The following is a 22,769-nucleotide window of genomic DNA, read 5'->3' as shown; positions in this document are numbered from 1 at the left end:
TTCATTTTTAGATGAGTAAAGCATAGAGTAAAGTAATTAGTGAATGTATACAATAGGATTTGAAACCGAGATGCCTTAGTGATGCAAGTAAGTACCACTTGTTGCCACAGTTATACCATAGAATAATCTTCCACCCTACTAGTTTACTTTCCTATTTAAGCATTCTCAATCTTTGCTCAACTCTTTTTTTTAATAATCTTTATTAAGTGAATTATCCTCTTTCAGAAAATGACTGTGAATAGGTAAGTCCCCATATTTCACATACCAGTGAAAAGGGTTTTAAGTATATATTTATTGACATATTTTTGTTTCATCGTTTTCATTTACGAATATATTATGAATATATACTCTCACTTTTATACCCCAATAAATCATTCTTTGTAACAAAGATTTACAAAGAAAGAAAGGAGAAAAAAAACAATTCAACAAAACCAATACATCTACCACAATTGAAAATATATGCAATATCCCACACCCATTGTTTTTCACTTTTTCAATGAAGAGAAGATGAATTTTCTCAACTCTTCCCTATTTGGTCATTAGAGTGTTCAGTGCCTTTTTATTGTTTTTTTTTTTCTCTTCACATTATAGTAGTCAGTCATTGTTATTGTTTTTCTAATTTACTTAGTTCACTCTAATCAGTTCCGATGTTTCTCCTGTTTCTCTGAATTTTTTGTATATGTTGTTTTTTACTCTGAATCAATCTTTCATTATCTTGTCCAATAAATGGACATTTATTATTGCCACAAAAATCATTGCTATGAATATTTTACTACATAGGAGGCAAAATATTTGTTATTACAGTAAAAAACATTATTAGTAAGAGAAATAGAGCACATAATTCTTATAAATATGTCTCTCACTGTGTTTTGTGTACAAATATCTGAGGGGTATATAATATCTATATAGACTCACATGCACTCACACATAAACATAACTTTCTATGATGTTCATTTTTTAAATATGCCTTTAAGATTAGGAGTACATATACTTTGCATGTTTGGTTCCTTAGGAGAAAAAAAGTCAGGCTCCCTTGCAAATCACTTCATTCATTTATGTTGCAAAAGATAGCCATACAATTATTCTCCTGTTACTTTCTAACTAATTACCATATGAATACACTATAATTATATAGTCATTTTTGTCCTTTAGATTACATGATTGTGTTTGGTTCTGTTATGTAGTTCTTAGTATAATTACTATGCAGAGGTTATAACAGTTTTTATATGGTGCATATAAAGTATTATTATATAATTTCATGGTAATTTCTACTTTCTTAGCACATATTAATTACATTTCATTATTGCTCATTCTTATCTTATTCAGAATATTTCAATCTTTCTGTCATTCAGTGTCAGTTAGATACTTAGCACCAATAGGAGGGAAAGTTGCAAAAGAAGAAATGCTTTACTTTATTTGACTTGACATCTTTAGGACTTTTTCAATTTTTGATGAATACAGCATATAAAAGGAAAAAGAGGTGGAACAGATTTGTAGGTCTTGGGAGAAGGGATCACATATAAATAGCCTGAGGGCTTCACTAGTGCCTTCAGAATATATGAAGATCCCAAGACAGGCCTCCAGCACTTTGGTAGCTCCTTTGGAGAAAACCTGAGGGGGAATAAAAATAAAAGTCAAGAAGGATGAGAAAGCATGAATGGGTTGTGATCTGCATGATTCAATGGAATATCCACAAAAACACCAACTATATTTTAAACCATTGAAGTCTAGCCAAGTATTGCCTTGTTTTTCTTCACCAACAGTCTGTCTCAGTTCATATATCTCATGTTTTTAATTTTATTTCCTTAACTACTAATTTATTAATGGAGGAAAATACTTGTATTCCAAGTTTGTCTCCAGAATATTTAACAAAATGGTAATTAAACAGTAGGTCTCAATAAATATTTGTTGATTCATCTGTCTTTTTCTTTTTATGTTCCTAATCAAATTCCTTCTTTGGGCCTGAATCATATGCCAGAAATTTTAATTTTCATCTTCCCTAAAGTTAATTCATCTTGTTGTTGTTGTTGATATTTTATCTCCCAGAATTGTTTTGTTATTCCTCTCCTGACATCACGTCAATGGATTCCTACTAAATTCTTCAATAAACCCAAAATTTCCACTTGATTTTCTACTAATCTCTCTGGATTAATTCAAAACTTTAGTCTTCTTGATCTTTTCTATTAATATAATTTGAATCAATCCATTCCTCTTTTTTGCCCTATTGCCTTCCTACCTTGTGAATGATATCGCATTTTCCTCTGGTTTCCTCTCTACACATATGAAGTAGTCTATCATTCCATTTTGGCATATCTTACGAGAATCCCATTCTTCCATGAAGCTTTTCATTCTTAAAGAAAAAGTATATGTGATTTTTATTATAGAGGAGTATACACATATATATGGATAAAAGTGAAATATAATTATCATTAAAATACAAAAAAAAAGAATGGTCATTTGCTAAACAAGATATCTTTATCTTTCATATAAATAATCTTACAATACATATCTGTGATTCAAAGTCAGATAAAATTTGAGCTCTAAGAGACCAAAAAGATAATGTAGGCTACCTATTTTATTTTTTAGGTAAGAAAACTCAGGACAAGAGAAATAGTCACTCAAAAATTCTAAAAGGCTAGGGCCAATTCTTCGGCAATAATTCAGCATTTAAGACTAAATCAGAAGAAGTATCACCTCTCTAACCCCCATTTAACAATTATAATTTAATGAAATAATAATGTAGAGTACATCTTTAGATTGCTAGTTCTGTGTGTGTGTGTGTGTGTGTGTGTATTTAAAGCTAATATTGTTTGAGTCCATACTAATTCCCTTCCACATATTAGCCCTAAAAAATCATTGAACGCAGTTCTCATGTTTCCCATGAGCCTTCTCTTGTCAAGGCTAAACATTTATAGTTTCTTCAGCAGTGTATTGTTAACTAGCTTTAGCTTCTGAACTAAAAAAAGATTCATTATCATAAGATACAAATATACACATAGATGTTCATTCATTCGTGTATTCATGTTTTCAACATATACATCCATGTTTGCTAGCCAGAATTTTGTATACTTGAATTCTTTTGCAAAAAATCCCATTTCACTTCATTTATATCATGATAAGCCTAAATATGTATTGTTTAAGATTGACCAAATGTTCTCTTCTACAGTCAGATACTATATTTCTAGTTTTCGTTACCTTTTTTCCTAACATGATAAATTTGAACTAAAAAATTAAATAAATCAAAACTTCTCCCTGCCTTCTTGTTCTTGTTCTTGAAGAACTAGTCTTATAGAAGGCCAAAATTATCTTTTTTCCTATATTTCCATGGATTTCTAATAAATTTTTAATTCTTGGCTTATTTTCTGGCTTCTTTGACTACTAAGTCAAAAGTATTTTGTGTCAGAGGTTCTTATATACGTAATGGGCTGAGGCTTAAGTTGATGCACTGAGTTCCCAAGCACGTAAGGCTAAATAGTAATTGGACTATACTCTATTAATATATATGCTTGGAGAAAGAATGGCCCCGCCCACTCTCTGTGCAAGTCCTGATGTGTTGTATAGGAAATGACGATTTTGGTGGGTGGAGGCAGAGGGGCAGGAAGAGAGGCAGAGAGAGAGCGGCTGGCTGGGTTCTATTCTGGTGGCTGCTGGTCTCGTGGCTTCTGGTCTGGCTAGCTTCTTGACTCAGCTGCATACATTGCTATTGTCCATTCCCTTCTACCTCTGATCTTTCTTCATCTCTACAGAGAATAAAGATTGAATATTTTCCCCTAACCTGAATTCCTGACTCCAGCTGATTTTAACATACGTGGTCATCATACATATACTATCAGATATGATAACTGCAAACATTTTTAGGAAATTTTTCAGCCATCTTATTTGTTGCCCACATTCAGAAAGTCTAGAAACTTTGTTATAACACTATCATCAACTCTTCTTGAAAGAATAAATATTAATCAAGAAAAGAATTATTTAAAAGTTGAAGAAAACAAACATAAAATGCTGAAAAATATTAGAATTCACAATATTCCACATTTTTCCCAAAAATTACTTTTGAAATCTCCCTACCTTGAAATAATATTTAGCTCCTGCAAGTTTCCAGAAAGCTATCTTATTGTTCTTTGAAAGCCTGAAAGACTCACATAGTTTCTTAGAAATCTGTGGGATGGTTACTTATGCAGTATTAATTTGTCAATCATAAGTATTTATTAAGTGCCTTCTCTGTGTTAAGCACTGGGGATACAAACCAAAACAATCTCTTCCCTCAAGGAGATTGCAATCTATTGGAGAGGCTTACAGTACATGTTTGGAGAGCTCCCAGAGCTTACAGTTTATTCTTGTTCTTCAGCAAAAGATTCCTCTTGCAGTTGTGCTTCCTATCATCATTCTCCTATAGCTCACTGCAACTCTTCACAAGTTTAGGTTTCTTTTTTTTTCCTTTTTTGCTGAAGCAATTGGGGTTAAGTGACTTACCCAGAGTCACACAGTGAGGAAGTCTTAAGTGTCTGAGGTCAAATTTAAACTCAGGTCTTCCTGACTTCAGGGCTGGTTCTCTTTCCGCTATGCCACCTAGCTGCCCTTCAAATAAAGGAGGAGTTTAGGTTTCTAAACTCCATACATAAAGTGACAGACACTTTCCCTAAGAAAACATTTCTCTCATGGAACCCATCATTGAAGAATAGATTTAATATTTAATTTTTCTCTTTTGGAAAGTTATGGTTTGTCCAATATGCAGCTCAGATTTAAGGTCAGATTAGGTCCCTTTCTTTTTAAAGTTTCTCCTTTCTGTCATGGTCTCTCTAAACCTCTAACCTCAAAGGAGATCACTCAAGAATCAGGAAACTCTCTGCCTCATCCTTTGAACAAATTCTAGATAAGGAGACTCTAAATCCAGTTTCCCTCTTTTTCCTCAGAAAGTGGTATTTATTTTACTTGAGCTGATCTTCCTCCTAGGAGTTAAACAAATACTCCAATCTCTTCTCAATTTTATCTCTAGTTCCCACAAACTACTGTTTTTGTACAGGTGTGTAAAAATTAAGAGTAAAAAAGGGGAAGGCAAATGTTTTCCTAAATTTCCAAAAGAGAAAAGAAGAACATCTCTGAACTATGGGGTTATGAGTTGACTTAGATTCCTTGTAAATTTCATAATGTATTCAGGAAAGATTAGTGACATCTAAAACATGAAATGTTCATCACAATGAAAAAGATGGTTTCATCAAAAATAAATTATGTCATGTTAACATATCTTTTTCATGACAGGGTTACTAGACTGGGTAAATCTAGGGAATGTTATAGCAATAAATTATCTAAAGGTTAGCAAAGTGTTTGCCAAAATCTCTCACAAAAACCTTTCAGGCAAGATAGGGGTAGGCTAGTCAATCATATGCTTAGATGAATTCAGAGTTGATAAGATGGAAGAATCAAAAATCATCATTAATAGTTTCATGTCTGCTTGGAATGATGTTTCTACTACAGTGTCTCAGTCATCTTCCTTTGACCTTGTGATATTTAATTTTTTTTAACTAATGATTTGGATAAAGACACACATGGTATTGCAGATAATTGGAATATCAAATTTTACCTAACAAAACACTAGAAGGAATAGCTTACATATTTTATGATTAGACACAGATCTAAAAAAAACTTAGGCTTGAATGTAGAAATGAATATAACATGCTAATTATTAAAATATAAAGTCATACTTAGATAAAAACATATCAACTTCATATGTATAAGATGATCTTGAAATGACTATAGAAGTTTCCCTGATAGGGAGGGGAAGGGGGAAGTTAAAGAGAATTTAAAAGAAGGCCATAGGCTCAATATATATCAATAGTATAATATGGCTGACAAGCTAAAACAAAAAATCTAATGTACTCTTAAACTGCTTTAATAGAAGCAGAGTGTCTAGGACTAAGGAAATGAGAGTCTCACTGATGTCACTGCTATTACTTTACAATGTGAATGTAGTGAGAAGGGGAAAAAGGGAATTCTTGATATATTTTCTCCCTCGTTGAAAAAATTGTTCAAAATGTCTGTTATATAAAGATTGCATATTTATTTACTTTCAATACCTGTTACACATATATAGTGTTTTTTGATGATAGCACATTATCAGTTGTATGTTATTTCTACCAGAATGCAATATAATGACCTTTTACCAGTCAATGTTTACTTGTTATATGGATGATACGCTATTTCATTCAGAAAAAAAAAAAAAAGAAAATCAAATGCCAGCTGTAAGAAACAAAATATCTTACCAAGAACTCCACTGACTTACTGATGAATACAGGAAAGATTTATTTTACATTCTGCAAGAATGGGTGTCTAGGTAGTAGACATATTCTTGTAACCACAAAGGCAGTGTCTTATTTCCTATCCTGAAGAGCAAGGACCTGCCTCCATTCTCCATTAATTGGGTATTACAGAAAATAGAGAATGTGAATTTCTACCTCTCATTACATACTTGTACTTGCTTTCAAGGAGCTTACATTTTTAAGGGGCAAGATAAACATGAAGGGCAAGGGGCAAAGGATTGTTTTTCAAACCTTAGGCCACCATTACTCCAGGTTACAAAAGCTAGTCTCTGCCCCCAAGAAGCTTACATTCTTATGGAGGCAAAGTTCAGAGGGCTTCAGTTCAAATCTAAAATCTTCACCCCTGATTATTCTTTGATGTCCTTGTGGGATTCAATTTTCTAATTTAAGTTTCATTTTTCCAATTTAATTTTCATAACTCTAAAAACCAAATGCCCATTCATTTCTCACACAAGCTATTACTACTTCTACTATTTCAAAACAGATACATATGACCCCCAATGCATTTCATTGTCATTTCATTAGTTTGACATGGTATAGAAGAAAGAGTGCTGACTCTGAGTCAGAGGACCTGGTTTCAAATCACACCCCTTATTCTTTTCTTTAGATATTTATAGATATAGATGTAGAATCTATAGATTCTATAGAATGAGACCTGGACTAGATAAATCTCCAAAGTCCTTTTCAAATATAAATCTATGGCAATTCAATTAACTTCCCTGCTCTTTGTTTCCTCAGTTGTAATAGGAAGGATTTGGATTGAATAATGAATAATGAAAAGATAAAATAATTTGGAAGTTAGGACCAGGAGTACACCCAAAGTCCAAATATGACTTCAGACACCAACTCTTTGAGCTGGGAAAGTCATTTAACTTTTGTCTGCCTCAGATTCCTTGACAATAAAATAAAGAAAATAATAATACTTCCATCCCGTGGACATTGTGAGGATTAAATGAGATTCTTGTGGTAAAGTGCTGAGTGCAATGCCAGGCACATAATAGGCACTATATAAATAGTGATTCCCTTTCCCCATTGAGGGCAGTAATGAGTAGATGGGATTTTTTTTCTAATTCTTGATTAATGATCCTAAGAAAAAATATTTTTATATATTATTGCAATAATTTAAATTATTGACTCACTGTCTCTATAATATAAAGAACTTACTAACAGACACTCCACTAGGAAGAGTCAGTATCAACATACATATCAACTGTATGGACTTCTTTATCCATTTCCATTCCAACCTGGTTTCCCTATTCATAGCCAGGGCCATCAGACTAAGCCATCTAACAGCACAAGGCTAACTGATGTACATAATGATGACTTTGAATCATTAAAGAAAGGTTAACTTAGACTGCAGAAATATATATTTAGGACTACCACACCTTAAAGGCAATTTTCATGATTAAAGGGTAAGTTTTAATTATCTCTAAAAAATTCTCCTGGGTAGAACAAACAACTCATTCCCTGATGACACACAATTAATGAAGTGTGACTGTAGTAAGCTTTTCTGTCCATTTAAAGGATGTGTCAAAACTGTCTAGCTCTTTCGCATACACATGCATATATTATGAAGCCATAAAATAAGGAACTATAATGTTACTCAGTTTCAAGATTTGTTAACTTAGTAAACAAAAGTCTCCCTGCTAAGCTGGAAAGGACTAATAAGAACACTCTCTTTTATTAGATAGCTAACTCAAGAGCTACTTAGAATCTGAATAAGAGTAAGTGGTAATTACCTGAGAGTACATAGAGACAAGATAGGGAAAAAACAGAATATATTTCCCACTTTTACATATCTATTTGTAATTCCAAATGGATAGGGAACAGTTAGCTGAGAGGCGTAAGAGGGAGAAAATATGATGACATTCCTATTACTTATTAAGCATAGCAGTCACGATTTTGAGATAATTGCCAAGAGCTTGCAGTTTGGTTGAATTTCCTAATTTAGCCAAATACAATATTAATGTGCTCTGTAAACTCTCTCATAAATAGACCCACAGAATGAATGCATCAGAGTTAAACCTAAAATAATGCAGTAAATTTGGAGGAATTATATTACTTTGCAACTTACAACTCTCCAAAGCTTATGTTGCATCTGCCGAAAAGAAAGGTCTCCTCTAAGTAAGCTCTCTTTTCTTTATTAAAATGCCAATGCTCACAAGTCTTTGTCAATTGGAATTAAAGTCAATAGGAGAGCTTTAGAGGGGGGAAAATGAAGTAATTAAATCTGCATCAAAGGCTATTTCCTAGGAACCCTCACAGGGGTATATAAAACAATTCTGTGAAATATATAACTATTAGAAGCTTTCAGAACTGTTTTTTATCTTGAACCTAACAAGCAAATGGCATCAAGGACATGAGTTTTCCATAGGCATACCTTGGGAAGAATCTTGGCAAAGGATCAAATCTCTGGCAACTTGGTCTAGACACCAGTATTTTAGAACCCACAAGCAATCAGCACTGAGAAAGATGAGGTAACATTCCATGGAAGCTCTGTGAAAGGAGTTTCAAGCCAGAAATATTTTCTGCTTTGTCTAAAGCAAAAGTAGTGCATTTTAACAATGTGAAATTTAGAGCTACTTAGAATCTGAATGTAAAAAGTACCAGTTTTTTTGTATGTTTCATATTTTTCTATATCTTCCTTTATATTCTATTCACTGAGTGGATGTGCCATGACCTTAAGCAAACATAGTTGATAATGAGAGGTTATATCATCAAAGAACAAATGAGAGAATTGGAAAATAAAGAACTAATTATTCAAAAATATCTATATTATTTGACCCACTGGTAGGCATATACCCCAAAGAGGTCAAAAATAGAAATATCCCATATGCATATCCTTCCTTATACCTACACTTTTTATATCAAAGAGCCCAAGACAAAGTAGATGTCTGTTAATTAAAGAATGGCTAAAACAATTGTTATACATAAATGAAATGGAACATAACTATACAGTAAGAAATTTTAGATAAGAAAAATATAGAGAAAATAGTAAGTAGAATCAAAGAATCAATATACACAGTGTCCAGAGTAGTATAAATGGAAAGAACAACAACAAAATAAACCCAAATAGAATTAAATGCTGAATAATTTTATTGACCATGCTTAACACCAAAGAAGAGATATGAGAATACATCTCCTTCCTTTCTTTGCAGAAATGCAATATGTTGGATAAGAAATTTTATTCATACTTTTGAGACTAGATGGAGTGTTATTTAGTTTTGCTAAGCTCTTTTCCTTTCCATTTTATTCTTTGTTAGAAGGGATAATTCTCTATATAAGGAAGAAGAAAAGAATATACTTGGAAATTTAAAATAAAAAGCCAAAATATATCAAAACTTTCAATTAAAAAAACTGTGAGTTTCATTTGGAAATCAAAGGTGACTTACACACAGGTTCATTTCAAGAAGAATGATGAGTTTGGGAAAGGGGGAAAAAGAAACAACTTTCTATTGGACTTAACAGGTAATTTTAGAAGAATGGAAGTAGTTTTATATATCCATGCTTTAAAGTATGCTTAAAAGAATAAAAGTATTACCTTAAAAGTCATTTCTTTACTAAAAATAGGTTAGTATAGGTAATCCAGAAAATGTCCTCTTGGTGACAAATAACTGTTCAGTTAGAAATTTCAAACAATTGATTATAGATAGATATAATCTATCTATATAAATAATTGCCAGTTATACCAAAATAGTAAAATTACATAAATCACCCATTTGTATTGAATGTTCCCTAAGTTAGACCATTTTGGAAAATGTTTAATGACTAGAATTATGAACCTCAATCCTAAATTAAAGTTCTACCGCTGACAGATTTTAACTGTGTAAACCTTAACCTAGCTAGTGACTTATTCCCATAGGTTCTCAATTTCTTCATCCATCTTATCCTACTTTATAGGATTGCTATGGGGTTCAAATGTGATAATGTATGTAATTTCCTTTGCGATTTTCAAAAAGTTACATAAATGTCACCTATTATCATTAATTTTTTTTTTTTTTTACTAATGTACCATTAGACTAAATGGTAATATGTCACTTCCCTTGCAGGCCTCTCAGTTCTTGGGCTCTTGAGAATATCTCTGAATTATTCCTAGGAAAATTTGCCTTTTGGAAGCTAAAAATGAAATAAGTATTAGATTCTTCAAGACTGCAGTCACAAAGGTGGAAATCATAGGATCCTATGCCTTTTTTTCTTAGAATCATGACTGTTACAACATCTTAGCCATTGCCACTAAATAATTTTTAGTGCAGCTAAAATCCACAATAATAATCTTGCACATATAATATCAAAGGGAAAGGTAGCATAGATGTTCTCTGGTCCTCATAACTTTAACCGTGTAATACTAGAAAAATTAAAAAGGCAATAAATGTAAAAAGAAAGTGAAACTAGCAACAAATCAGTTTAATTTCTTTCTGATTATAATATAGTGGACAAGAAAATGGAAGAAAATGAATTAGATTTTAACTTTCTACAGCTGAATATACTGCTGTGGTAGTAATAGAACAGGTAGTTATCAAACTTTTAAAATTATATTATTTTTCTCTTGATGGCATCTGTTAAAATTGCTTCACAATAGATAACTAAAAGGAAATTACAATTTCTGAGCACAATGTTGAGCAACCCTGCTTTTCATTACTTAATATAATAACTATGTGTTTCAGATTTGTATCTTGCTCTGTCTTGTTTCCCAAACAACTTTGAACTGTACTACAAACTACGAAGTTAGATTACTCCATGTTTTACTGGATCTTATTGTCTGTTGGTCGATGAATATTGGTGAACTTCCTTTTTTTAAAATCATAGAGCAAGAATTGGCATCCAGTGTTCATCTAATTCATGCACCAGCTTCCAGAAAGCAAAAATTGTCCAGAAAGGACAATGCCTAATTTATAAAAGGCAGGGAGCTATAAATCCCATAAATAAAGAACTCTTGGTATGCACAATATTAGAACTCTTTCAGTAAAGAAATCTGTACTATGGAAGGAAATAGTACCATTTGTTAGCTTTTGAAAAAAAAATCCCTTAAAAATGTCATCTTTTATTCTGTGTTCTTTTTAGATGTATGCCATCATTATTGTGTGAATTCTGAATCATGCACCATTGCAGATGATGGAAATGTAGAATGCGTCTGTCCAACTCGCTATGAAGGAACAAAATGTGAAGTTGACAAGTGCCTAAGGTGCCATGGTGGCCACTGCATTATAAACAAGGACAGTGAAGATATAACATGCAAGTAAGTTCACACATAGCTCAATTCAGCGGCGTTAGTTGCATTCAAAATATTATAACCATTAATAAGCAATAAAATGTAGTATAAATCTTAATATCACTATAAAATGTTTGTGTATCAGTAAACTTCCAGACAGAAAGCAACATATTGGTTTATTTTTTTTTTTAGTAATTAGTCATGAAATCAAAGTACACATTTTCTCAAAAAGAAAAACAAAACAATTATCCTCTCATGTAAAGGAAATTGTCAGAATATTCATTATAGGATGTTTGTAGGGAGAGCCTCTAAAAATGTGAAATTATAAGATTACAAAATTGATATAGAAGGTTATTGCATTTTAAAAGTTGCATTAGTTTCTGTGTTAACAGTTCATGTTTTGTAAAATAATATAAGATCTTTGCAGTGAAAACAGGGCTAAACTTGTAGTTACAGGATCTTAGTTTGAATATTGGTCTACCATTTACTACATCTATGACATGGGAGTAATTCACATAACTTATCTGGATTTTCAGCTTTCTGGTTTTCCATCTGTACAATTATGTGGTTGACTTGGATGTCTTTTATTGCCTTTCTATTTTTATATCTAGGTTTATCTGGATAACATTTAAGAAATATCATCAGGTCAGAAACTATAGAGCTAAAAAGGAACTTATAAATTGTTTGGCTCAACTCACTTATTTTAAAGGTTGAAACTGAGGCTCAGAGATGTTAAAGGGCTAACTTAAGTCTTATAAACTACTAAGGAACATAGCTAAAGGAACTATAAAATAGACCGTTGAACCTTTTGTTTTGATGAAAGATTGTCAATACATTGGATATCATTTAAGACAATTTACACTCATGGAACACTACTTCCTGAAAGAAAAAAAAAAACAGTAAGCTTTGATTTTTTAGATGATGTTTTGGCCTTTGGCTTTAAAAAGGCTAATGTTATTCATCTGCTATCATAAAACAAGTTTATAACACTGAGGTTAGGGATCAAATGTCACTAGAGACTTTCTTTGAAAGGATTTTTAAGGAAGGACTTTTAAAGGGCTAGGCTCTATCAGTTGCCTTGGATTTAAGTATAATAAATAAAAACATATGATGGAAGAGCATGCGATAAAGTTTTCATGCCACAATTTAAAGTGCCTGCACTGAGACTGTCAACACTTGAGTTATGTAGGTCTCGCCAAACAAGTACTAATAAAACTTTATTACAGTCGAGACTAACATGTTTTATTCTGATTTTTCTTTTTTATTTACTCTCATTTTTGCTTTCACAATGAACATGCCTGATGTTATTGTTATGGATGACATTTAGTGACATCTATAAATTCAACATATGTATATACACTCACATATATGAAAAAGTACATTATTACTTTAAAATAAAGGTATGAGAGTGATAGTTCATTTAAAAAGCTAGATTTTAATAAACAAAAAAAAATCTTTTACTTGATTCTTGAAGCAAATAGCCTAATTGTAATCAAATTAACTCACCAACTTTATCAGGTCTTTGAAGTACAATTTAAAATACATTTCAGAACTTGATGCAAAAACTAAAAAAATCTTACTTTTATTGTCTCATTGAATCATCTTTCAAGGGTAGGAAAGAAAGAATCTTCCCTCAGATGCCTTTGAGGGACTGTGCTTTCACCCCTGCAATGTGAATAGGGTAGGAATTAAATTCTGTGACAGAGAGGGCGAGGGAGGAGGGAGGGCAGGAGAGAAGGAAAGAGGAAAGAAGGAAGGAAGGAAGGAAAGAAGGAAGGAAGGAAGGAAGGAAGGAAGGAAGGAAGGAAGGAAGGAAGGAAGGAAGGAAGGAAGGAAAGGAAAGTGAATATATTCTCATTTATTGTAGAAACAGAAGGATCCTGAAAAATATATCATTTCTGAATTCCACTTAGACTACACAGAAAGAACTTGGTCCAAAAGAAAGCCATCCCAGAATCTTGCCTCCATTTTCTGTTCTTCATAGCACTAATGAGCCAGACAGTACTAATCTAATTTTTTCTTTGAAATTTAGATGGATCTTGATTTAAAAAAAAATAGCAGAAACATTCATAATCATAAAATGTATATAATTCTAAATCTCTTAAAGACATTTTGGTATTGTGCATTTAAAAAAATTTTAAATAGCAGTCATTAATGATAAATAAATAGTGGCTGCCTTGAAATGTAGCTACCAAAATAAGTTCTTTGAGAAATATTCTGGATGAATGAATGAATATGAAAGTCCTCAAAACATATAAATAAACAAACAAATAAATAAATAAATGATAATTTAAATATTCTAGACATATGTTGGCTAAAATTAGCTTTCTCTTGTATGGTGCCTTTCATCTTAGCATCAAATAGTTGCCAAAGTCATGATATAATCCATGTTTCAAGGATAACAATCAGAGACTACAAGATTTAAAATTACAACATAACAAAAATGCCCTGCATAACTTATCTAAACTTGTTCAAGATGTGATTAGATATGGGAAATTAGGCTTTGTAACTCCCAGGCTCATGCTATGTCCACTAAGGCAGATTCTCTGTTGAACATCATAAATGAAATCACTATAGCAGAACTTTGATATTCCTGTGGAAAACTAAATAAATATTGGTGAAGTCAAAGTTGATTACAGTTTTGAAATGCAGAAATAATATCTCTGTAATATAAATTGATGTGGGAATTCTTTTTTTTGTCTGCCAAATAACTTGTAATTAGCTCATGAATAGTAATATATCAGAAATAACATGGGTATACATCCCCTAAGAGAGAAATTGTAATGTAAATTTCAATTTTAATATGTAAATAATACTTTTTGTGCTTGGGAATGATAGGGTCATATACTTTCAAAAAATCCTATGATCTTTTGTCTTTTATCTAGGATTTAAATTAGTTGGCATTTTTTTATTATGTATTATGAAAAAAATTTCTCTCATTTGGAATAAATTAGGAATACAGAGAAAGAATTACATGTATATGTATATATTTTTAGGTTTGTATTACATATGTTATGAAAAACAGAGGCAGAGAGAGATGTGATACAGCAGGTAAAACACTGAATATAGTATCAGAAAAACTTCAGATTCAGTGTTAGACTCTTAACTGTGTGATCCTGGGCATCTCCTTCAATCTCTTTCTGCCTCAGTTTCCCCAACTATAAAATGTAGGTAATAGCATTTACTTGCTACTTGTGAGGATAAATGTGGTCATATTTGTATATGGCTTTGGAACCCTTGAAGCACAATTAATTGCCAAGTTATTATTACTTAATGTAATCTTTAAAAAAAATTGATAGGAGGAAGAAATAATAAAATAGCATTTTCATATCAATGGACATAATGACTTGGAAAGTCAGTAATAGAAAGAGAAAAAATAGGGTGTCCTATTCCTATTGATTTAGTCCTCTGATCTTTAAAAAATTTATTTTAGCATATAAATTTTTAATGAGCAACTACTATATGGTAAGGAGCAACTAGATGGCTCAGTACATAGAGCAATAAGCTAAAGTAAGAAAGATCCAAGTTCAAATCCATCCTCAGACATTTACTAGCTGTATGACCCTGGACAAGTTAACTTAATCCCGTTTGTCTTAATCCACTGGAGTATGAAATGGCACATGACTCCAATATTCCTACCAAGAAAACCTAACAAACAAACTTGGACACCATTGGGTGCTATGGCCACAGAGTAACAGAGTCAAATATGCCTGAAGAATAGTTGCAACAGCTATGTGGTAGGCCCAGGATTTCCAAAAGGCAATACATACCCTCTAGTCATAGATAAAGGTAAGGAAAGAACAAATTGGAAAATCACAACCAAAGACATCCAAATAGGGTCTGGCTTGTGTCTTCTTCCTATATATTAAGAGGATATTGAAAATATGTGTATGATCATATGCAATTACACAAACATTAGTCAATCGTTTCATAAGCTCTTTACATAGTAAAATCTTTTCTTCCCCTTTTCTTTCTCTACCTTTTATGTCTTTTGAAAGTCTTCTTCTCCATACTCAAGCACCAACACTTAATTTGGAGCTTATAAGCTATTTGGATCCAATTAATTATTAGGGAAAAGAAGAGAATTGAGAAGGATATATAGATAGCATTTGAGCATTTTAAAACTGAAAGGAAATCTAAGCTCACCCATGCCTGAATCCTGAATCCCTTAAGTCCCCAAGAAATGCTTATCTAGGTCCTACTGAAGACTTCCAATGAAACAGAATACTCTGCCTAAGATGCTCGGCACATATTCTCCCTGATTCTTTCTCTGCACCATCACACAGAAAGATAAGTATCTGAGGGGAACAGAGCACTCAACCTGGAGGCAGGAACAGTTAAAATCTAGTCTCAAACACTTTCTAACTGTGTGATCTTAGGCAAGTCACTTAATCTGTTGGTCAATTTCTTTATCGTAAATTATGGATAATAATAGAATTTATATCCCAGAGTTCTTGGAGAATCAAATAATATCTGCAAAACTCTTTGCAAACCTTAAGGCAATATATACATAATGGTTATTATTTTTCTACAGGTAAGAACTAAGAGCAAATGTTTTCTCAAGCCCTAATTATGAATGCAGGGTCAATGATCTCTCCATGATACCATTCTGGTATACAAATGAAAAATGATGAAAATAAAATAAAATACTCCTTTTGACTTTCCTATTCTGATAGATGGAATTGCCAAATAACAACCACTAAGCAGAAATTGAATATCACATTACATCCGCCATTTTTCTCAGGCATTTTTGTATCTCTTCTCATGATACTTTTTCAAGTTAGAAATGATCACATTTAGTACTTTTTTCCAATGGTGCACTATAATATGACATATTCTTTGACATATGTATGTACATGTGTACATACATATATATGACATAGTCTTTGAGTCAATATATAGGATTATAATGTGTACACATTATATACCTACTAGATCTTATTTAACTGAATTGAAGTAAAAGCCTAGAAAAGTGATAGCACTATACAGTAATTAGAAATATTCCATAAAACTACACAAAACATTGTCATTTTATGTTCATACTACATATTACATGTGCCATAATTTGAATTTCTTCATTTTACATTAACTTGGCACACAATAGGGTCATCACAAAGAAAGAAAAGAGATAAATTGTCTAAGGGTATTATTTCTGCAGGGTTTTTTTTAAATAAGAATTGGAGTTTAAAACTTGCATCCAATTCTGAAAATTATTTGAACTGGATTTTTTCTTTATGGACTAAATATCCAAAACATTGCTTTCCAAGCCTTTCCAAGCAGTAAAGTTTAACATATCCCTCTTAGGGATATAGCTAACCTTGATCATAAGGAAAGAAATATACTAATGCTGATGACTTCCTGAAAAGCAAGAATTAGACATTATTTTTGACAAATATAACTAATATAGAATTATTGATGTTAACTAATGGGTTAAATTTGAGAATTGTTAAAAAAAATAAAGTATTGGACTATCATTTTTTTCTCATTTAAAAAACTGGTGCCTCTAGCTAGCCTACTAAAAGTTCACTCTATCTACCCTTCTACTGCCATCCCAAGATGAACATTTTCATCAGCAGCAGAATTTGTCAGCTTTCAACTATAATGATTGAGATAACAATGGGTTTTTTTTGTTGTTGTTGTTTGTCACTGCAGTTGCACTAATGGAAAGATTGCCTCCAGCTGTCAGTTATGTGATGGCTACTGTTACAATGGTGGCACATGTCAGCTGGACCCTGAGACAAATATACCTGTGTGTTTGTGAGTATTTTATATTGCTAGTGTGTCACAATGGGACCTGTTTGTTTTTAGCAGCTCTTGTCTGCCTGTCTCATGTCTTAGGGAAGTGGGGTTTGGGGAAGGTAGATAACTTATAAATGTTTTCTATGAACCTGTCTTAGTTTTAAAATGCTAATATGGTCCAACTTTAGTTGAAGAATGACAGAATGTCCTCATCTATCAATTTGATATTGCTAATGATATCATGAAGAAGAGTTCATTTAATTCTTAGCATCATGCCCATTTCAGACACTAGTGGATATCTGAACTTGGAAATACAGGGGAAAATTGGACTAACTCCCCTGTTGTATTCAGATACATTTCAACTCCAGAGATAATCATGTATTATGAATGCTTTGGTACTTACAGCCATTCTTTTCAAAAGAACATGAGACATCTTTTTAAATGCATAATGCTGTTTGATATATGTATCAAATTTTGGAATGTAGCATTATATAAACCCATGCTATAAAATATCAACCCATGAAATCTCTGGCTCTTTAGGAATACATTAAACTGAGTCTGGGTTTGTGAATATATAAGAGGAGTGCTGTTGCTGTTTCTAAAATGCCATTGATACTTCTCATAATATCCAGAATTCAGTGTATCCCTCCCTTCTACTTCTCTGCTCCTGGCCCTTTCTCTGGGTGGCCAGACCTGGTAATCACAAGCTATCATCCACTTGGCTTTTTAGGATTTCTGTCAGAAATTCCTGACATCTTGGGCAAAAGAATTGGATTAGGCAAGCTCTGCCTGAGTTAATTCCCCTTACCATTTGAAGGTAGAAGGTTATGAGGGTGGTTGAAAGAAAACTGAGCATACTTGAAATGAGCTCTTGATTCACGTTACCGTCTTTGTATGCAATGATTTTAAAACGTGTTTGGCAAAAAAAAAGGCAGAATATTTATTTAGCTGTATTTTACTGAAATTCTGCAGATGCTCTATGGGGTTTAAAAGTCAGCGCTGTGACCAGAAAGTGAACCCCTGTGATTACTACTGTCAGAATGAGGGAATTTGCACTTTAACTGCGTTTAATGAACCGAGATGCAAGTAGGTTTAACCTTCCACTTACTGCTGCACATTTTGTGACATCATTTCAGGCCACAGTTCATTGGTTCAGATCATGCACATCCACATACATTTCATAATTTGTACTTAATCTTGGGGCTCATCTGTGTAATACACACTTAACCTTTGGATAGTAATGCCAGCAAGTGTGCTTAAATGTAGGTTGCTAGGATGACTAGAATTTCATCAAAGAGAGTAAAAGGAGAAAAAAATAAAGTATAGAATAACTTAATCTGCTAAAAATAACAAATTTCTCTTTGACAAATAATGGAAATAAAGAAGTTATTAAGAAAGGTTATTATCATTTTATATGTTGATTTCTACCTGGTAATTAATTTTCCATTCTAATATTAATGACATTATGTGGTTTCCCTGACTTATAGATAGACCTCTAAAATTAACTTTATATCACCCTTAAAAAAAAGGAAATTGAATCATGATATAAACTATTTGAGAAATTGTCTAGATTTTAAAAATCTGATTCCTTTTAGGGCAATTTTTAAATTTTTTTTTTAATCTGCTATATTTCCTCTAAGAAATTGCAACCACCTTTTGGAGAACTATCAGTTCTTATCAAAAGGAAACTTTTTTTCCATTGTTCAGTTAAGCTTTAGATATATCATGTCAGGCATGCTCACTGATTCAAAATGTAGTAGTCAGCAACACTTGGCACCCCTTGATTATAGCGCTGGAATGTCTAGCCATTGTTCTAAGCTTCAATAGAATAAACCATTGCAACTACAACTTTACATGTCATCTACCTGTTTTTATACCTAATAATAAACTTTGGTAATGCTAATATGTGCCATTGCTTAATCAATAATTATAAAGTTTGAAAGGCCCTTAAATACTCAAATATGATAAATCATAATCATATTTTCCCAGAAAGCATTAGAACTTGATAGACCAACTTCACCATAAATAATTCAATAACAGCAAATGGGAAAAAGTCCCTTCCAACTAAAAGTATTCTGTGAAATCTATCGGTGATCTCTCAGTTTTATCCTTCATTCCCAATGAAGTCCCAATGTTGAAGAAGCAGAGAGAAACCACCCCCCCCATCCTTTCATAAAGCTAAAAGGACTTCTCTAAATTCTGATATTCAGGTTGAATCCCATCATTTTTATAAATGTATCAGCAGAGAGATAAAGTGATTTATCTAATGTCAACCATCAAGGAAAGACATGGATTTGAACCTAATATCTCTGATTCCAAATCCAGCCTTTTTCCACTCTAAGATATTGTTCCCTTGACCATCCCCTGTTTTTGTACATTTTTGAAAAACAAATTCTCCTGGGAGAGAATATGTACTTCATAATACTGATAAATTAAAAGATGACCCTTTGGAAGAAAAGCAAAAATGAATGAAATGTTCGTCATTAGCAGTGCACAAACTGACACACTGTCCTTAATGTCTGACCTTCTTCATTGCATCTCCATGCCCCCAATTATTCCAAATACTTCCTTAGGCTCTTTGTATGCCCCCCCTCTTCAATTTTTTTTATAACTTCCATTCTTCCATACCATACTTTCTATGAGCTATCCTCTATGGCTCTTTCAAAACCTAATAAAATAATTGAAGTAATCCAGGAGTGAGATAGTTGTTGCTAGTGAGACAGAGGAAGTATATTCACTTCCAGCTTACATATGTACATTTTAGCAGTAGGCTTCAGAATCATTGCCTTCTGATATTTTCTACCTTTATTTTCTACCTACAAAAAAGTTTTCTTAAGATGAGAAATTCAGATTAGGTAGAAGAGAAAGGGAATTTTAAAATAAAGTGGAATAGGACAGGTAAAGACCTTCCACATTCTGGGAGCAATCCTCTAATATACCAGCACATAAATTATCACCAGTATGTATTATGTTTGTGAGAGAGAACGCATAGAAAAACCATGATGCTGAAGAGACAATTCTGTATATGTACGTTTTCCACAGCTCTAGACTGTGACCTTGCCAGTTACTCACCTAGTACAAAGGAGGAATGATTCTGTACCTTCTACCTAAAGAAGTATCAATATACCTTGACACTATATATAACAGTCCTCTCTCCACATTAATGTGGAAAGAAATTTGGTCTGACAGCTATTTTAAAATATAGAAAATAAAGATTTCAGCCTTTTACATCTATATATGAAGTAGACATGCCTTTAAGGAAAAGTTGGTATATGTAGTTTTCCAGAAAGAGTTCACAGAACAAAGTCACTTTATAGAGACAAGATAGAGTGATTTGCTTGCTATTGTCTGTCAGTACATTTCCTCTTGTCATAAAATGAAAGAAACTATTTGAATTGTGCTGTACTTGTATACATCTGAAAGGCTATAAAGCTTTCAGACATATATGGAAGTGACAAGTTTTCTACACAGAAGTTTTAATGGCTGTAGTTTTCAATTTAAGAGATAAATTTGTTGTTTGAAATCTTTCACTTTTGCCTCTTGATGGCCATTTTCACTTATTACTGTATGAATAAAATTCTACAAAAGAGGCTTAGAAAAAAATTCAGAATATTGCAGGGATTTTCCTTCTATATTTATTTGCAGAGAAATCTGCCAATTATAAATAGTAATAAATTGAATACTTTTAAATTATTTGACTTTATAAATTAGTATGAGTAATATTTTAGTTCTTTTGAGATTACTAGGATTTATTTATAGTGATATCATCACTAATATAAAGGTGACAAGTGCCTCAGCTCAATTCTTTTTTCATTGTATGTCAGAAACCTGTTCTAGGCAAGTATGGAAATGTCTGCTCTAATAGAACTGTCCACAGCATATAGAGTTAACGTCAAGATTATGTAGAGACATCACAAACACCTATGAATAGAATGTGTCCATTAGGATACTAAGGGAATCTAGTTTTTCCTGCTGTGTAAATTTCTAGTTTAAGCTTATTCATTTCCAAAAAGCTATTAAATTAATCGACCCTATAGTATCACCAAAGCAATCTTTGCTATGTTTTAGGGCCTTTGGAAGGATAAAATGGAAAAAAGGATGAGTGTGTTATGAAAGAAAAGAAGTATTTCTATAAATACTGATACAGAGAGGGTATAACACCAGGGATAGCCTGTGAAAATCTCTGTAGGCAAAAGAATACATCACAGATTTGGATTAACTAGTATTATAATTGGGGATAGAAACTGGAATTCATGAAAGGGATTAATATGAAAATAAGACTGGAGGGGGAATCTAGAATCTGGTTGAGAAGTCTTAAATGTTAAGAAATGAATGTTGTAATAGGGAGCCATTCAAGTGTTTTGGGCAGACGATTGATATTTCAAATCTATGTATCAGGACCATTAATTTAGGATTATGAAGTGTGGATTGATTGGAAGGAAGAGAGAGCAGTTAGCTATTCTGTTAGTACAGATCAGAGAAGGTAAGAGCTTCTACTGGGGTAGTATCAGTGTGAGTGTAAAGGAAAGAATGCATGCAAGAGATGATGTAATTAGAAATCAAGGGGCTTAATAAATAATTGTATAGAAAAACTTAAGTAAGAGGAAGAGTGAAAGATACATGGATATAGGAGAAAAGACCTGGTATTAGAGTCCAAAGAATTAGATCTGAGCCCAACCTCATTATTTACTAGTTGGGTGATAATGAGCAAAATATTTAACCCCACTAAGCCTCTATTTCTACTCCAATGATGAGTGTGATATTTTCACAGGGTTGGTATGAAGAAAACATTCTGAAGAAAATGTTTATATGAATGGGAATAATTATTATGGCTCAGATAAAATTAACTTGGATAACTGGTGAGATAACGTAATCAACAAAAATAAAAAGATTTGAAGGAAGAATTAATTTTGAGGAAGAAAGATAGTTAATTCAATTGAGTATGTTGAATTTGAAGTGTTAGAAAGACATTAAATTGGAGTTGCACAATAGACAAAAGAGATATGATATATATATGTATATATATATATATATATTTGTGTATGAGTGAGCAAAAAAGAGAGAGAGACAGAGAAAGACAGACAGACATTGATACAGAGAGAGAGAGAGAGAGAGAGAGAGAGAGACATTGAAACACAGAGATACAGAAGCAGAAACAAGAGAGAGTAAGACAGACAGACACAGAGACATAGATACAGACACAGAGACAAAGTCACACAATCAGTAAGTATAAGAGGTGAGATTTGAACACATGTATTGCTGATTCTAAACGCTAGTCACTCACTTACTCTCTCTGTGTATTTCTCTCTATCTCTGTCTCTGTCTCTCTCCAGATATGTATGCCAGTATAAGAATGTTCCCATTAAGGAAACTTGTTCATCCACTGTAGATCACTACATTTCCTACAATTTATAGTTTTAGAGAGTTGCCTAGAGCTTTGACAGATTACTTAACTTGCTCAGAGTCACAGGCAGTATGTGTCAGAGTCAGGAAGGAAAGCAGGA

At 32.6% G+C, this 22,769-nt stretch overlaps 1 protein-coding gene across 1 annotated transcript in view; it reads left to right on the top strand.

Moving 5' to 3' along the window:
- LRP1B (LDL receptor related protein 1B) overlaps positions 1-22,769 on the top strand; it is a 2,378,573-nt gene that overhangs the window by 2,318,244 nt on the left and 37,560 nt on the right. The window contains exons 85-86 of the mRNA XM_031963676.1: positions 11,379-11,553; positions 17,179-17,283. Of these exons, the coding sequence (XP_031819536.1) occupies positions 11,379-11,553; positions 17,179-17,283 (280 nt within the window). The remainder of the gene's footprint in view (positions 1-11,378; positions 11,554-17,178; positions 17,284-22,769) is intronic.

This window comes from Sarcophilus harrisii, chromosome 3 (assembly GCF_902635505.1).
Source record: "Sarcophilus harrisii chromosome 3, mSarHar1.11, whole genome shotgun sequence".
NCBI lineage: Eukaryota > Metazoa > Chordata > Mammalia > Dasyuromorphia > Dasyuridae > Sarcophilus > Sarcophilus harrisii.
Note: the sequence above shows the minus strand (reverse complement) of the source record. Positions and strands in the feature narration are given on the sequence as shown.